Source organism: Mauremys reevesii, unplaced genomic scaffold (genome assembly GCF_016161935.1).
Source record: "Mauremys reevesii isolate NIE-2019 unplaced genomic scaffold, ASM1616193v1 Contig123, whole genome shotgun sequence".
NCBI lineage: Eukaryota > Metazoa > Chordata > Testudines > Geoemydidae > Mauremys > Mauremys reevesii.
Window position 1 is genome coordinate 22,538 of NW_024100742.1, and position 18,847 is coordinate 41,384.

The window sequence follows — 18,847 nt, forward strand, 5'->3', positions numbered from 1 at the left end:
TGGCCACAGCAGCTCAGGCTGTTGATGAGTCTATGCATTAGGCTTGGTCTACACCTAAGTTAGGTCAGCACGTTGCCCTGTGGTTGGCCACACTCCTGCGTGACATTGCCATGGCAACCTAACCCGCACGGTGGCTGCAGCTGTGTTGACAGAAGAAGGCTTCCATCGCTGAAGCGCCTGTCTGTCGGGGAAGTGGTGTCCTACACTAAAGGAAACCCCATTTCTGTTGGTGTCAGCTGTGTTTATACCACGGCGTTATGCTGGCCAATACAGTGACAGAGCTCTGTTGGTACAGCCCCCTGTACTGTACATGTACCCGTAGGGTTAGACTCCCATTAGGATTCTTTTAAGCATGTTGAGCTTGATTGATTGGAACAGGGGTGCAGGAAGGATCATAGAAATCAGGGTTGGAAGGGATCTCAGGAGGTCAGCTAGTCCAACCCCCTGCTCAAAGCAGGACCAATTCCCAATTAAATCATACAGCATCATAGAATAGCAGATAGAATCATAGAATATCAGGGTTAAACTGGAGCCACGTCTCCTGCTACGTTGAGTGGGAAATCGAGGCCTGGGGCCTAACTCTTTAGAGTGTACACAGCTAATCATCCGAGGGCCCTGGAGCGCACTGTCAATGCCTTTTGAACAGGGTTCTCTCTTCTTTGCAGAATATGGCCCCGAGAAGAACGCAGCAGGTTGGGGTGGGGCCGTCCACGGAGCAAGACTACATCTCCAAGGTGGTTCTGCTGGGGAGCGCGGCCGTGGGAAAATCAAGCACAGCCTTCCGCTGTGTGAAAAATGATGTCAGGGAATCCGTGCCCACTGTGGGATGTGAGTGAGTGGCAGCAATGAACTAATCCTTTGGTGAAACACAAAGGGCCTGATCTGCATCTCCCTTGTAGCAGGAGTGTCTCTGCTGAAGTCAGCGGAGCGACGCTAGCGTGAAGTTTGGTTTTGCTTAAGCTCTCAGGCCCAGCAGAGACGCAGCAGGACGTCACTCAGCAGGCAGGGTTAGGGGCTCCAGCTGGCAGCTCTGGCGGCTAATGGAATGTGACCCAACAGACCCCCAACGTTACAGCCCGTGAGCACGGGGTTAGTTTGGTTTCTCAGCTCAGGCACAGGACTGACAACGGCGAGATCCGGAAAAGTCTGGTTAAGGTGGCGCAAGCTATGCAGCCTGATGTGCCCATTTTAAAAGCTGGGCCTTGTCTGATGCTGCTCTTCAGAGCTGGATCTTTAGGCACCAACCTAAGAAGCACGTCTGAAAAAAGTCAGGCCTCAGCATCTCCTACTCCACCGACACCAGTGGCAAAGTGCCTTTGGAGTTCACTGGCAGGGAGGCTCAGGCCACATGCAAGACACATTTCTCTGCTGGGGTAGATTGGAGACAGGAAATCAGGAACTGGGGACCAGCAACACAGCTGTGTTCATTGTGGAGTCAGAGTGACAGCTAGCGGTTCATTGCAGGTAGTGCAGCATTTAAATAGGTCACCTCAGCGGAGAGTTTTGGTCTACACCTGCCAGTTCTGAGTAACCCAAGAGAGTGTTCACCATTTACTATTAAATGTTATAGATTTTCCCCTCTGCGTTCTCTCCGTGCTCTCCCCCTAGTCCTGGCTCTCCCAGCTGCCCCCACAGAAATACTACCAATCGCACTGCATTATCTCTGGATGGGTGCCAGTCCCAGTCCCAGCGCTCACTGTGACATTGCACCATGTTCTTACTCTTGCTGCAGAAACTGACACAGGTGCACCCTGGAATCCAGGGTCTGATCTAGTGGGTTTGGTTGGAATCGCCCCTTGTATAATTCCTGGGTGTCAGAAAAACAGACGTAACACTCTGTTCTGCCCTGTTTGTGACAGAGGATGTATGACAACGGAGCCTCCAACGGATGACATTTAAAAGGCTATCTTCCCAGACTCCCAGCAGCTCTGCCCATTCTATCACTCCAGTCACTCTAGTCAAAGCAGCCCATCTAGCCTACCCAATGTGATCAGCAAACCGGCCTTTGACATTTTCCTGGTGTTTCAACAGACACCCACTCACACTAGAACTAGGTGAAATTTCAGCTGAAGATTTTTTCTGAAAAAGCTGCAGATCCAGGGACACCACCACATTTTAGGAGTTCATGGTAACAGTGTTCATGTAGCCAGGTTGGTCCCAGAATATTGAAGAGACAAAGGAGGTGTTTTATAGGACCAATTTCTGTTGGTCGAGAGGACTAGGGTGACCAGATGTCTCAATTTTACAGGGACAGTCCCAATATTTGGGGCTTTATCTTATATAGGTGCCTGTTACCCTCCACCCCCGTTCTGATTTTTCACACTTGCTGTCTGGTCACCCTAGAGGGGACAAGCTTTTGAGCTTTACAGAGCTCTTCGGGGTCTGGGTAGGAAGCGGAGGATTTAGCTGTAACACTCCGGTTCTTTCCTCAGATCTGAAGAAGAGCTCTGTGTAGCATGAAAGTGTGTCCCTTCCCCCAACAGAGGTTGGTCCGAGATAAGATCTTTTCTCACCCACCTTGTGAGTTCATGGTAGTTTCACTAAATTGTTAAAAAAAAAACAACTGAAAAAAAAATCACGTTTCATTTTTTTGGTTTGAAATGACTTTCAAAAATTCCTTTAATCTTATTTTAAAAAAATTTATTTAGAATGGTCAAAATTAAAATAAATGTTTCATTTGACACAGAATAAAATTTCTCTCGATGTAGAGTCAAAATCTTTGAAACATTTCATGTGGTATTGGACTTGCAATCAATTTTGTTTTGATTTTTCAGATTGCCACCAACAAAACCAAACCACCACTTTCATGTTGACTTCAATGGAGGCAAGGCCAATTTACATAAGCAAGGATCTGGCTCGGTGTCTTTAAGTCAGAAATAGGCAGAAAGACCCTTTTCTTCCTGTTTTAAAGAGGGGCCCTGACCTTTGCCAGGAAGGGGGGATGGAGGGCCCAAGGGGTCTCCCACGCTGCCACACACACCAGGCAGTCACAGTGCCTACACCAAGGAGTGTGGTGTCATTCGCCTACGTTACTTGGCACTCAGAGAAAGCTTCTGTCCCTCCCAGGGCTCTCTGGAGAGCTATGGCTCTGTACTGCCCCCTCTACCTCAAGCCCGTGTATTTGGCAGACAATCTGGCCCTTAACAGGTGGCTTCTGCCTATCTACTGTGCACAGCTGCACATTTGAGCTGCTATAGCACTGTCAGACCAAGGATCTTCAAACATTTTGCAGACATTTACTGGCTTTCGCAGCACTCCAGGGAGGTGGATTTTAATTAGCCCCATTATCCATCTGGGCAAACTGAGACAGAAAGGTCATACAAATCAGTGTCGGGGAGATTGCAGTATTTCTGTTACAGCAGCACCCAACAGGGGCCAGGCACTGTACAGCTGGATTAGAACTCAAGACTCCTAATTCCTGCCCTGCCATCACATTTCCTCCAGCTAGACAGCTGCAAAACTAAAGCTTGCTAATGCCACCAATATTGATGGTTTGAGCAAGAACCATTGTTCTCATTTCTCTTCCCCTCCCCATCTCCCAGCTACACCCTGCTGATGTGCATTGGTGTACTACTGGGCTGTTTTTGGGTAAAACCAGTTCACCAGCCTGTTTGTTACATTGCTTTTGGTGGGGGAGGGGGTGTTTTAATTCTCTCTCTCTCATCCTCCCTCCCCCGCAGCCCTTTCCAACCGAATCTCGACACCCATCTTTCACACAGATCACCGAGATGAAGGTTAACATTAATTAAGGTGCATGCTATGGCTTTCTCAAGGAGCTGTCCCATCTCTGTCGCTTCCAGGTTCTTTCTTCACCCAGCTGGTATGTTTAGAGACTGCCACAATCAAGCTTGAGATCTGGGATACTGCAGGACAAGAGAAGTACCATAGTATTTGCCATCTTTATTACAGGGGGGCGGATGCTGCCCTTCTTGTATATGACATAGCCAGAAAGGTAAGACCAGCGATGGCTTGTTCTCCTGCCTCTCTCCTCCAGAAGGGTTTGCCTTTAACTTTCTAAAATATCCAGACTGAATCTTGATCATGCAGCCACACCGCTGGTAGGCTGCAATAGTTCTAGTGTACAGACATTTCAACCAAGACTGCTTTTTCCTGCACACATCACGTAAGGGCTACACATCATGGGCAGGTTTATCCTTCCTCTTCTGGAAAGATGGGTGAAGACATGCAAGGAACTGGTACAGACATTTCACGTACAGTGGACAATAAATGCTCACGCTTTCCCCCTCAAAGCCAAGATTTCTCTATCTACCCCCACCTCCCAGCCCAATCCAGCTCACCAGCCAAGTAGGTAATGAGGGAACATCACTAAGTTCTCTTTGTTCCCTTACCCTCATGAAACATACACACCTTCTGGATGTGGTGTCCTGTCCCATCTAGAGGCACCAAGACCACTTAGAGCAGGGGTAGGCAACCTATGGCATGGGTGCCGAAGGCTGCACGCAAGCTCATTTTCAATGCCTGGGTCCTGGCCACTGGTCCAGGGGACCCTGCATTTTAATTTAATTGTAAATGAAGCTTCTTAAACATTTTTAAAACCTTATTTACTTTACATAGAACAATAGTTTAGTTTATATATTATAGACTTATAGAAAGAGACCTTCTACAAACATTAAAAGGTATGACTGGCACGCGAAACGTTAACTTAGAGTGAATAAATGAAGACTCGGCACACCCCACCCCTGAATTAGACATAGAGAGATAAAAAGATTCTGCTCTACAGCCTTAGCTAGGAGGCAGTTGGCTTTTAGCTCATGCGGTAGAGGCTCATACAATTAAGTTCCAGAGGCCCCAGGTTCAATCCCACCTGCTGACAACCGGGGTCTATTGGCATTACACTCACTCCCAGCTCCCTAGACTTTAAGGATGATATAGTGACAAAGATTAAATGCATCTGTTAGTTGGCTTACACTAACGTCTGTTTCTGATGGACTGTTCCACAGGGCTATGTTGTATGATCTCCCACTACGTTATGCATGTCTTTTCCCTTTTACTGGTAATACGCAAAACACAGGAACTGCAACACCGAGGGCCATATGTCTGTATTACTGCCATGGTAGTTACAGAAGGAGGAGACCATAGGCTGCTGACGAGTAACATCTCACAGTAACAGAACTTTATTGAAGAGATAGACCAAGCTTTTAAGAATCCTTACCCCATCACAAGAGAGCCCAGTCACCTCAGCCCATCACCTGTAGGCTGGTCTATGACCCACTGAAGATCCATGGTGGCTGGGTCATGTCTGATGGAGAAGTCATCCACCTTGGCTTTGGGGAAGGAAGTACATTTAGAGCTGGTTCCATGCTGAGTAGTGCTCCTAGCATCACTACCTGTGACAAGCTGCACATAACCCATTTGTTTCTACAGGTTTTAGCCCTCACCTGCCAATCTGCTTCTCTGCACGAGCAGGGGGCAAGGTCTAGGGTGCACTTGTGTGTTGTGCACTAACTGGCCCATAAGGACCTGCTGGCACGCACGGAGAGTTCCCTAGTGTGTGTCACTGCAGCACGCACAGGCCTGTTAGTGCACAACACACTGGAATGTGTCCAACTCCAGTGCAGACTAATGCATCATGCAGATGAGTTCTGAGCCTTAAGGCTCCTTGTACATCATTAGTCTGACAGTGCAAGTGCTGGAGCTAACGACGGGGGTATGAGGCCCTAAGGCAGTTTGCAGCATCCGGCTTGGAGATTTGTTCCAGAGCCACCCTTGCAAATAGCTGGAGATTTCTGCATGCTCCTCTTCCTACTTCTCAGCCACTAGTCAGGAGAACCGCAACTTGCCCTGCTACACTAGTGTTTGTGTCCGTTCCGAGCTCGCTTCTCCAGGTTGGCACCATGCAGCCCTGTCCACACTGGGCAGGGCCCTGTCACACCTGAGGTGTCTAATCATACAGGGAGGAGCTGTGCCTCCCTGCCAGGCCTAAGGACAAGATCCAATACCTTGTAAATGGAGCCCTTATTTGCACCACTTTCCAGGACATTTACCAAGCTGGATGTGATTACTGTGCAGAACACACCTAAGTCTACTTTGAAATAACCCTGTTTTTGTACCTTCCCCACCCAACTAGGAGGCGGAGGAGTTTGCAAAGAGCAAAAGCTTAATTTCCGTGGAAACGTCCACAAAATCCAACCACCAAGTGACCGAGGTGTTTATGGCCATAGATCAGTTCCAAGTGAGAAGCCGCTGGACAGGTAACAGCACTAGAGAGGTCTGTGCCAGTTCTTTGCCTTGTGAGCGATAGCACAGCACCGCTTGTCTCCTCCCAGTTGCTCAGGGGCAATTAGGGTTGAGTCACTTGACCTGAAGAGGTCCAGGAACTGGAAAGTCTTTACTGTGACTGCAGCAGTGCATTGTCTCTAGGCCTAGACAAGAGGTGACTGGTACACTCTGGCCTGTAAAGCCTCACAGCTGCCAAGAGCGAGCGAGACAGATCCAGAGCAGTGGCTTCCCCATTCCAAACACGGACAGGCTGCCCCCCTGCTGCCCCCCATCCCAACTTCTGAGACAAGCAAACTTCTGGAGTGGTTCTGCCTTTGCCCGCCGGGGTGAGGGTGGAACCTGCTGAGCGCTGAATGGGGAGGAGGTTCACCCACCCTTTGGAACACCAGTCACTGGCCCTAGCAATGGGGAAGTGGGAATTTCTCCCCACTCCCCAGATTCCTCACTGTCACTCCCAGAGGATCTCTTCTCTCCGAGACCCATTCCCCTTGGCCCCAGTTATGATCCTCAAACAAACCAAGCCATGTTTCTTTCATCCCTCAGGCCAGAGTCCTCACCCAGATTGGAAAACAAGATCCCTGCATCCTTCTTCCTTAGGGTGTAGAATAAAGCCCTCGAATCGGCTAGGACAGTGGCTCTCAACCTTTCCAGATTACTAGAAATCAGGAGCCTGATTTGTCTTGCGTACCCCAAGTTTCACCTCGCTTAAAAACTACTTGCTTGCAAAATCAAATATACAGATGTGTCGCAGCACACGATTACTAAAGAACTGCTTACTTTCTCTTTTACCATCATTAAATTAGAATATAAATATTGTACTTACATTTCAGTGTATAGTGCACAGAGCAGCATAAACAAGTCATTGTCTGTATAAAATTTGAGTTTGTACTGACTTAGCTACTGCTTTTTAATGTGGCCTGTTGGAAACCTAGGCAAATATCTAGATGAGCTGATGTTCCCCCTGGAAGACCTCTGCGTACCCCTGGTTGAGAACCACGGGGCTAGGCAACAGAGCCAGAGGCTCAGCTAGACTGAGTCAGCCTCGCTCAACTGGACTGGCCCAGAGAGTCTTTGAGGTTTCTTCTTTCTTCAGAGGACAGACACATCCAGCCCCCTCCCAAGAACCAGTTATGCCCAGAGACAATCCCGAGTGGTCAGTCCTCCCTTCACACGAATGCCGACTACTGCCAAGCCACCAACGACGCTGGGTTCATGGGAGGCTAACCAGAGCCAGCAGTTTGTATACTCTTCCTACGAGCCTTTTCTTCACCGCATGCAGGCCTGGAACCCTGGGGCTCTGTCTCACTCCAAGTGTGATTTGGCCTTCCTAATTTCACTCCTGCATGCCTGAGCAATACTTTTATACTCCTCCCTGGTTATTTGTCCAATCTTCCACTTCTTATAAGCTGTTTTTTTGTGTTTAAGATGAGCAAGGATTTCACTGTTGAGCCAAGCTGGTCGCCTGCCATATTTACTTTTCTTCCTACATATCGGGATGGTTTGTTCCTGCAACCTCAATAAGGATTCTTTAAAATACAGCCAGCTTTCCTCGACTCCTTTCCCCGTCATGTTATTCTCCCAGGGGACCTTGCCCATCAGTTCCCTGAGGGAGTCGAAGTCTGCTTTTCTGAAGTCCAGGGTCTCTGTTCTACTGCTCTCCTTTCTTCCTTGTGTCAGGATCCTGAACTCGACCATCTCATGGTCACTGCCTCCCAGGTTCCCATCCACTATTGCTTCCTCTACTATTTCTTCCCTGTTTGTGAGCAGCAGGTCAAGAAGAGCTTTTCCCCTAGTTGGTTCCTCCAGCACTTGCACCAGGAAATTGTCCCCTACACTTTCCAGAAACTTCCTGGATTGTCTGTGCACTGCTGTATTGCTCTCCCATAAGAACATAAGAACATAAGAAAGGCCGTACCGGGTCAGACCAAAGGTCCATCTAGCCCAGTATCTGTCTACCGACAGTGGCCAATGCCAGGTGCCCCTGAGGGAGTGAACCTAACAGGCAATGATCAAGTGATCTCTCTCCTGCCATCCATCTCCATCCTCTGATGAACAGAGGCTAGGGACACCATTCTTACCCATCCTGGCTAATAGCCATTTATGGACTTAGCCACCATGAATTTATCCAGTCCCCTTTTAAACATTGTTATAGTCCTAGCCTTCACAACCTCCTCAGGTAAGGAGTTCCACAAGTTGACTGTGCGCTGCGTGAAGAAGAACTTCCTTTTATTTGTTTTAAACCTGCTGCCTATTAATTTCATTTGGTGACCCCTTGTTCTTGTATTATGGGAATAAGTAAATAACTTTTCCTTATCCACTTTCTCAACATCACTCATGATTTTATATACCTCTATCATGTCCCCCCTTAGTCTTCTCTTTTCCAAACTGAAGAGTCCTAGCCTCTTTAATCTTTCCTCATATGGGACCCTCTCTAAACCCCTAATCATTTTAGTTGCTCTTTTCTGAACCTTTTCTAGTGCTAGAATATCTTTTTGAGGTGAGGAGACCACATCTGTACACAGTATTCGAGATGTGGGCGTACCATGGATTTATATAAGGGCAATAATATATTCTCAGTCTTATTCTCTATCCCTTTTTAATGATTCCTAACATCCTGTTTGCTTTTTGACCGCCTCTGCACACTGCGTGGACATCTTCAGAGAACTATCCACGATAACTCCAAGATCTTTTCCTGACTCGTTGTAGCTAAATTAGCCCCCATCATGTTGTATGTATAGTTGGGGTTATTTTTTCCAATGTGCATTACTTTACATTTATCCACATTAAATTTCATTTGCCATTTTGTTGCCCAATCACTTAGTTTTGTGAGATCTTTTTGAAGTTCTTCACAATCTGCTTTGGTCTTAACTATCTTGAGTAGTTTAGTATCATCTGCAAACTTGGCCACCTCACTGTTTACCCCTTTCTCCAGATCATTTATGAATAAATTGAATAGGATTGGTCCTAGGACTGACCCTTGGGGAACACCACTAGTTACCCCTCTCCATTCTGAGAATTTAATTAATTCCTACCCTTTGTTCCCTGTCCTTTAACCAGTTCTCAATCCATGAAAGGACCTTTCCTTTTATCCCATGACAGCTTAATTTACGTAAGAGCCTTTGGTGAGGGACCTTGTCAAAGGCTTTCTGGAAATCTACGTACACTATGTCCACCAGATCCCCCTTGTCCACATGTTTGTTGACCCCTTCAAAGAACTCTAATAGATTAGTAAGACACGATTTCCCTTTACAGAAACCATGTTGACTATTGCTCAAGAGTTTATGTTTTTCTATGTGTCTGACAATTTTATTCTTTACTATTGTTTCAACTAATTTGCCCGGTACCGACGTTAGACTTACCGGTCTGTAATTGCCGGGATCACCCCTAGAGCCCTTTTTAAATATTGGCGTTACATTAGCTAACTTCCAGTCATTGGGTACCGAAGCCGATTTAAAGGACAGGTTACAAACCTTAGTTAATAGTTCCGCAACTTCACATTTGAGTTCTTTCAGAACTCTTGGGTGAATGCCATCTGGTCCCGGTGGCTTGTTAATGTTGAGTTTATCAATTAATTCCAAAACCTCCTCTAGTGATACTTCAATCTGTGACAGTTCCTCAGATTTGTCACCTACAAAAGCCAGCTCAGGTTTGGGAATCTCCCTAACATCCTCAGCCGTGAAGACTGAAACAAAGAATCCATTTAGTTTCTCCGCAATGACGTTATCATCTTTAAGCGCTCCTTTTGTATTTTCATCGTCAAGGGGCCCCACTGGTTGTTTAGCAGGCTTCCTGCTTCTGATGTATTTAAAAAACATTTTGTTATTACCTTTGGAGTTTTTGGCTAGCCGTTCTTCAAACTCCTCTTTGGCTTTTCTTATTACACTCTTGCTCTTAAGTTGGCAGTGTTTGTGCTCCTTTCTATTTGCCTCACTAGGATTTGACTTCCACTTTTCAAAGGAAGTATTTTTATCTCTCACTGCTTCTTTTACATGGTTGTTAAGCCACGGTGGCTCTTTTTTAGTTCTTTTACTGTTTTTCTTAATTTGGGGTATACATTGAAGTTGGGCCTCTATTACGGTGTCTTTAAAAAGGGCCCACGCAACTTGCAGGGATTTCACTTTAGTCACTGTACCTTTTAACTTTTGTCTAACTAACCCCCTCATTTTTGTATAGTTCCCCCTTTTGAAATTAAAGGCCACAGTGTTGGGCAGTTGAGATGTTCTTCCCACCACAGGGATGTTGAATGCTATTGTATTATGGTCACTATTTCCAAGCGGTCCTGCTATAGTTACCTCTTGGACCAGCTCCTGCGCTCCACTCAGGATTAAATCTAGAGTCGCCTCTCCCCTTGTGGGTTCCCGTACCAGCTGCTCCATGAAGCAGTCATTTAAAGTATCGAGAAATTTTATCTCTGCATTTTGTCCTGAAGTGAAATGTTCCCAGTCAATATGGGGATAATTGAAATCCCCCACTATTATTGGGTTCTTAATTTTGATAGCCTCTCTAATTTCCCTTAGCATTTCATCATCACTATTACTGTCCTGGTCAGGTGGTCGATAATAGATCCCTACTGTTATATTTTTACTAGAGCATGAAATTTCTATCCATAGAGACTCTATGGAACCTGTGGATTCGCTTAAGATTTTTACTTCATTTGAATCTACACTTTCTTTAACATATAGTGCCACTCCTCCCCCTGCATGGCCTGTTCTGTCCTTCCGATATATTTTGTACCCCGGAATGATTGTGTCCCATTGATTGGTCTCAGTCCACCAGGTTTCTGTGATGCCTATTATATCTATATCCTCCTTTATCACAAGGCACTCTAGTTCACCCATCTTATTATTTAGACTTCTGGCATTTGTGTACAAGCACTTTAAAAACTTGTCCCTGTTTATTAGCCTGCCTTTTTCTGATATGCCAGATATTCATCCCAGCAGATATTGGGGTGATTAAAGTCACCCATGAGAACTAGGGCCTGTGATCTAGCAACTTCTGTTAGTTGCTGGAAGAAAGCCTCGTCCACCTCATCCCCCTGGTCCGGTGGTCTGTGGCAGACTCCCACCACGACATTACCCTTGTTGTTCAGACTTCTAAATTTAATCCAGAGACTCTCAGGTTTTTCTGCAGTTTCATACCGGAGCTCTGAGCAGTCATACTGCTCTCTTACATACAACGCAACTCCCCCACCTTTTCTGCCCTGCCTATCCTTCCTGAACAGTTTATATTCATCCATGACAGTGCTCCAGTCATGTGAGTTATCCCACCAAGTCTCTGTTATTCCAATTACATCATAATTCCCTGACTGTGCCAGGACTTCTAGTTCTCCCTGCTTGTTCCCCAGGCTTCTTGCATTTGTGTATAGGCACTTAAGATAACTCGCTGATTGTCCCGCTTTCTTGGTCTGAGACAGGAACCCTCCCCTCTTGCACTCACCTACTTGTGCTTTCTCCCGATATCCCACTTCCCCACTTACCTCGGGGCTTTGGTCTCCTTCCCCTGGTGAACCTAGTTTAAAGCCCTCCTCACTAGGTTAGCCAGCCTGCTTGCGAAGATGCTCTTCCCTCTCTTTGTGAGGTGGAGCCCGTCTCTGCCTAGCAATCCTTCTTCTTGGAAGACCATCCCATGGTCAAAGAATCCAAACCCTTCTCTCCGACACCATCTGCGTAGCCATTCGTTGATTTCCACGATTCGACGGTCTCTACCCTGGCCTTTTCCTGCCACAGGGAGGATAGACAAGAACACCACTTGCACCTCAAACTTCTTTATCCTTCTTCCCAGAGCCACGTAGTCTGCAGTGATACGCTCAAGGTCATTCTTGGCAGTATCATTGGTGCCCACGTGGAGAAGCAGGAAGGGGTAGTGATCCGAGGGCTTGATGAGTCTCGGCAGTCTCTCCGTCACATCGTGAATCCTAGCCCCTGGCAAGCAGCACACCTCTCGGTTTTCCCGGTCAGGGCGGCAGATAGATGACTCAGTCCCCCTGAGGAGAGATCCCCGACCACCACCACCCTCCTCCTCCTCCTCTTGGGAGTGGTGGTCGTGTAACCCCCATCCTTAGGACGGTGCATCTCATGCCTTCCAATCAGTGGAGTCTCCTTCTGCTCTGTTCCCTCAGGTGTATCATCCACTCCACTCTCTGCACTAGTACCTGCGGAGAGAACATGAAAACGGTTGCTCACCTGCATCTATGTTTCTGGTACATGGATGTTTCTGGTACTCTTTCCCCTTCTGGAAGTCACATGCCGCCAATTATCCTCACTGGCCTTCTGTCCCCGCTGCGTAGCCTGCTCTGAATCTTCAGAACATTGTGCCCGCTGGAGCTGATCCTGACATCTATCCAGGAAATCCTCATTTTCTTTTATGGAACGCAGGGTTGATATTCGTTTCTCCAGACCTTGAATCTTCTCTTCCAAGATGGAGATCAGCTTGCACTTTGTACAGACAAAGTCGCTTCTATCCTGTGGAAGGAAGACAAACATGGCGCATCCTGTGCAGGTCACAACGGCAGATCGCTCAGCATCCATGGTCTCTTCCTTCTAAGAGCTTCCTTACCTGTGGCAGAAGCTACTCAGAGAAACCTGCAAGGGGGGGCTTCGGTAGGCTCTCTCCAGGCGAACTCCCAGGCAAACTCCTTCTGTTTGCCTCTCTGCTGTTTGCTGCTCAGCTGGTTTGAAATGAGACCAAACATTTTCATGTGCCTAGAAGAGAGGCTGGGATGTGGAAGGGAGAGAGGAGAAGGGTCTTTTCTTATCATTATTCAAATTCATTCTTTGTCTTAGCCATTTCATTCATCTTGAATGGATTCACTGCTTTCTTCTAGAGGGAAGCAAGCTTGCCTGTGTCCGTAGCCCGACTTCTGGGAGCTCTCCACGACAGCTCTCTGGCCAAACCGTCCCATGGGTCTGATCCCACGCCCCGTGTACCAGGAAGGGTCGATATCAGGGTCTAGAAGGCAAAGGCCAGGAAGTCTTTAGAACGTGAGGCTGAGGACTAATTCTCCTGAGCATGTGTCACAGCCACCTGCTTGGGATGGAGGAGGAGGGACTTCCCGAGCTAAAACCATGGACTGGTCCAGCTGGAGTTAAAGCTCCCATGCTATAGGCTGTGATCGCTCATATCCTCTGTGGCTCAGGCCCCGACCTGTAACATACACTTGCCAGTGGTTGCACCTGCCTTGTCATTGCCTGTGGTGAGTAGGTGGCGTGGCCTTCGCTTATTTTAAAATGACAATGTCTTTTGCACAGTAATGAAGGAGAGAAGGGGGTAGCCATACAGAGGAGGGACTGGGTGACTCAGGACACAGGGAATGGGGTGCAACCCTCTTCCCCTGTCTGGTTCCCGTTGTGCCAGGCCTATGGAGAAGCACAGGACTCGATTCTCCAGGGACTGCCCTCCAGCCCCTTCCACAACCACCGCTAAAAACCAACAGCAGGCACCCTGAGCCACGCAGTGCAAACAGGGCCCTGCCGGGGTGACGGGAACCAAGGGCCACATTCTCGGCTTGGAGCAGATCCATTGAAATCAGTGGGGCTCCGCTGATTCACAGCCGCTGAGGATCTGGCCCATGTGCTTAGTTCTCTGGCTCTGCAGTGACTCACTTGCTGACATGCAACCTGTGCATCCTCACGGCAGTTAGAACATGGGCTTTGTGCTATGAGCACGTGGGGCCCCGTCATCCTGAGACTGCCGACAGCCCGGTGTGTGTATAGGCTGCCCCACCACCAGAGCACCAGGCAACTCCATTGCCCAAGCTAATTCAGGTGGGCTGGGGAGTCAGGAGAGCTGGGTTCTAACCCTGCCTGTCACCTTGAGAAAGTCACCGCCCCTGTGTCTTGTGTGTTTATATTGCAAACTCCTTCAGGAAGGGCTGTTACTGCCAGGGGTGTGCCTGGCGCTTAGCACAGAGCGGCCTGATCGCGTCGGGTGCCACCGGGTGCTGCCGTGACACACGTTGTAGGAAGAGATTTGCTGGACAGGCTGATTAAAGACTGCACGTTTTTGAGTTCTGCTGTCTGGAAAGTTCCTCTAGAGTTTTCCTGGCCCATTGAACCTGCAATGCGGCTGGGCCAGGAAACTCCATCTATAGGCCCTTTGTAGGCCTTGCTGGGGAGAACGGCCTTCGGGGTGGGCAGGAGGAAGGGGGTGAAAAGATGTAAGGAATTGTTTTAGAGTGTCTAAAGTCCCTCGAAAGGACCGTTTTGAAGTCCAGCTCCTGGACTGAGCCAGAGCGGAGTGGCTGGGTGAGGGGGAGGATGGATTGGGTTGCAGAAGATGAGAGGGAAAATGCAGAGGCAGGAGGGGGAAGCTATGCGGAGCAAGAGGGGGATTCTGGAGGGAGAAGAACAAAGCCTAGATAATGAAAGGACAGAAAGCTCAGCCATCTCATGCTGCAGCCTTCTAGCCTTGCAGTAACCCGCAATGTTGCACGTTCACCGGCAGAGGGCGCTGCTACACAGGCCCGAGCACACTGTGGCTCGCAATGACAGCCTTAACCCAGAGGCCTTTTCAAAAACTTTTGCTGCATTTGAACAACTCCACGTGTTTGGGGTCAGGTTGGGACAAGTCCTTACATAGGCGTGTGCGTGTGTGCAAGGAGACCCTGGTCCTGCCATGCCAGGCCCATGCCCGGCTGCGGTCAGTGTGCACGGGGAGGTACAGGAGGAGGCAGAGCGGCTTGAGCTGCTCTGAGTGCGGGCAGGCTTCATATGCACACAGCGCTGCTCCTGCACCTCTGCACTACACCCTGTTCAACGCCTGGGCGCTCTGGAGACTCTCCACCCTGTGACTAAACCAGGCTCTGAACATAGGCTACCATGGGAGAGAGACAGGAGAAGCCTCTCTATTAAACACTGACCCTGCCATGCCACCCACTGATACTGTCACCGACCTCCTAGGCTCTTCTGTGCTGGGTCCAATTATCTCGGGGAGGGCAGAAATAACGGGGGTGGAGGGGCAGCATAGCCATTTGGGGTGGCTCTGTGCCAGTCTGCACCAGCTGAGGAGCTGGCCTGGCTGCTGCAGTTACAGGGACTTACTCCTGATTTCCATGGATCGAAGCTGCGGGACCAGCGGACCCTCCAGAGGTATGCCTGCGGGAGGTCCACCGGAGCCCTGCCTGTTGCCCTCCCGGTGACCGGCAGAGCGCCCCCCCCTACGGCATGCCACCCCAAGCACGCGCTTGGCGTACTGGGGCCTGGAGCCACCTGTGACGTTATGAGTGTGATATAATATCTCATTGAAAGGTGACAGGGCCAGAAAGAGTTCATTAACTCATAGACTGACCTGACCCATGGGTGAACCTTGAGGACTGGTTAGGAAGATATGTAAATGACTAGAGCTTTGAAATGCAAGTCTGCATTGTTAGAGGTAGAAGGGTAGATGTTTGCTCAGGTCTTGTGATCAAAGCAAACAAGTCTTGTCTATTGCTATAGTTTTAATTCAAAGATCAAAAAAGGAATATTAACATTTATGATGATACTTGAGTGAAATAGCACTATTGTCTATGTGTCTCTTTGAAGGTTGTGCTAACCTGTATCTGAACTGTTTAATGGATAAATTACTCTGTGCTAATTGCCAGGATGTTTGGGAGAAGGAGTTGAGCCTATTGTTTTCTCAGGCCGAAAGGCTGCTGGAAATGTATAAAAAGCCTGGGACATGATCCTTCATCTCAGATCTGCTTTGGGTTTCAAGAGGGGGAAACCTTAAGCCATAAGGATTGAGATCCCCAGTCATTGACTGGAGCCACCCTGAATATGGAAATTGGACTATAACCTATGGACTATTTCTAAAAGGACTTTTGGCAACTACAAGCTCATCTCTGCTGTGTATCTGAACCTCAAGAATTGAATTCAAGTCTCTCTGTAGATTAATCTTTTAACCAACACTCTCTCTCTTTTCTTTTTTAATAAATTTTAGCTTAGTTAATAAGAATTGACTACAGCGTGTATTTTAGATAAGATCTAAGTTATAATTGGACCTGGGTATGTGGCTGATCCTTTGGGATTGGAAGAACCTTTTCTTTTATATGATGACGTAAGATTCTCAGGAATCATCATCATATCTGACAGGTGTGTCTGGACGGAGGCCTGAGGCTGGGCACTTTAAGGGAACTGCGTGGTTTGGACTTCTAAGTGACCGGTGAGGTACTGTAGAAGCTGTTTTGTGCTGGTTGGTAAATCTAAGTATTGGAATAACCACCAGCGTTTGGGGTTTGTCTGCCCCGTTTGGTTCGCAGTTCACCCTGATTGAGTGACCTCAGCCGGCTCCCACGGGCAGCACCGTCACACCGCCCCTGCTAGGAGAGTTAATCAGATGGTCATCTTCGGTGGGGGTGGGGTGAGCAAATCAATCCACTCTCCGGCGAGACACCCACTGAATAACAGGAATTACAGCTGTTCCCGGGAAACTGGAGGAAACATTGAAGTGCCAACGTTTTGAAATGTGTTTTTGTTCCAAATTGGACTGAAAAGCTGAAATTTCCCACCAATTAAAAAATTCCAAGATTTTTTTAAATTTGGAATCATCAAAATGGTTTGTTTAGTTAATGTCAAAACAATACACACTATTAAACCATCAAACTACATTAAAATTAATGGTTTAATTTAAAAGTCAAAACTAAACGAGGAGAGTCAAAACGCTGTGTTTTGACTCTATCAAAATGAACCACTTGAACATTATCGAAACGAAACCAGAAAGTCAAAACGGTTCATTTTGGTTTTTTATCCATCAAAAATGTTGTCAGAATTGACACATTCCCGCAAAACAGCTAGACTTTGACAAAACTGCATTTTCCAATGGAAAAAAGGTTCCCCTGAAAGAGTTTTGCCCAGCACCAGTGGGAACGGATGCATGATCAGCATTGTCAACCCCACCTTAGTCATTCAAAAGTCATGAGTCAGGTCCCCCCAATCATGAGATGATTATATATATATATATACACGTTTCTTTTTATTTGCCAGTCTGGTTTCTGAGCTGCTACAGTGTACATGGATTATATTTTCAAGCTTTTCTCCTCAGCCAGTAGAGTGAACAATCATTTTTGATGAAAGCCAAGACTCTCGTGCAATCTCTGGATTCTGAAAACTGGATAAAACATCTCGAGAGTTGGCATCACTCTCAGCAGTGAGTGAGTAGCTGCCTTTTTGGAGCTGCAACTAAACCTGAGACCTAAACTTACCTGTGAAACCACACACAGGTGCACACCTGAGCGTCTCCTCTGTGGGCATGTAACAGGGCGGCTTGCCTGGGTTCTGGAGTCTGGGCTAAGCCAGGCCGGAGTACAAGAGGAGCCTCACCTGAGTGGATGCAGGTGATTTAACATAAGAGGCAGGTGTGTGGCTGGCTGAGAGGGAGGAAGGAGCAGGAGGGCAAGCAAAGGAGCCACAGGGCTGAGACCCGGCGGCTTTGGGTACAAGACTCTCTGGGGTGCTTAAGGGGCCCATAAGGGGCTGCTAGAGGCAAGACACTGCAGAGGCATCCCTGGCCACAAGGGGGCGCTTGCGCGGCAGCAACACTCTAGGGCAGCAAAGGGCAGTGAAAGGGCTGCAAGCCGTACCACCAGAGTGACACAGGCACCGATGCCTTGAGCTGGTAACTGCATCTGTGACATGGGTCCAAGGAGCTGGCTGGGGTAGAGGCAGGTGGGGGGGGTGGGGGTGGGGCAAAGGGGGCAGTGGGCAGGCCAGCATTGTCCCATCCATTTGCATTGCTCATGGCAGAGATGTAACACAGCCAGGGCTAATGCGTTTCTGCTGCCCATCCATCCGTAAAGCCGCCGAGTAGCTGCTGGCTTTGGAAGTGCTGGCAGTGCAGCCACCGGGGAGATCCATGGCATTTACTCCCTCCATCAGGGATGTTGGTGCGAGTGAATGCCCTGGGCCCAGACTTTTGGGAGTACTCTGCCGAGGAGATGATTGAGCCCTGCACCAAAAGCTACATATTTTGAAGGCACCAAGGACCTTAAAAACTCTCTGAGCCCTCATCATCTCTGGCCTCGATCCTGCAACCTCCTTTCCAGGCCTCCCCGACAGCCAGATCAAGCCCCTCCCTCCTGTCTGACGGCTGGGATTGTCTTCTGACCTTGTAGCTATGACCACGTCACCCTGCTTCCCTGCAGTCGATTAAACATCTTGTTCTCACTGTTAATGTCTTTCATGGCTCGGCTCCTTACCTGCGCTTCTTTTTGTCTGGGCCTACTGCCTCCACTCTGCCGATGATGCCGACCTTGTCGGCCTGTCTGTCCACTTCTCCCATGCTTCCCAGGTGCAGAGAGTTCCTGTCCCAACTAGCCCTCAGAACTGCCACCCCAGGACTCCTTCTCCTCAAGGCCTACTTGTGTGTCACGAAGCCACTGGTGGTGACAACTGCTAATGGCTCATTAATGGGTAGTGGGGATCGCACAGAGTATTTTGTGCATTTGTTTGCATCTCAAAATTTATCTGGACTTGTAAGAAGACTCAGACCCATCTACAGTGCACATTCATCGGCTATGCATCCTTCGGTCACCTTATCTGTTGTTCCATCACCTCATTCCCTCACATTGTTTACTACGCCTGCTCGATTGCTTTTGACTTTCTCTGGTGTGTCTTGTCGTAAGTTGGGCCCT

General features: G+C 48.2%; 1 protein-coding gene across 1 annotated transcript; it reads left to right on the forward strand.

Moving 5' to 3' along the window:
- The first annotated feature begins 420 nt into the window (after positions 1-420).
- On the forward strand, positions 421-7,464 carry LOC120392918 (ras-related protein Rab-17-like). Its single transcript, XM_039517566.1, has 5 exons — positions 421-828; positions 3,801-3,952; positions 6,089-6,212; positions 6,784-6,862; positions 7,341-7,464. The coding sequence occupies exons 1-5, from the start codon at positions 669-671 to the stop codon at positions 7,462-7,464; spliced, it is 639 nt and encodes a 212-aa protein (XP_039373500.1). The 5' UTR covers positions 421-668.
- The last annotated feature ends 11,383 nt before the right edge of the window (positions 7,465-18,847 follow it).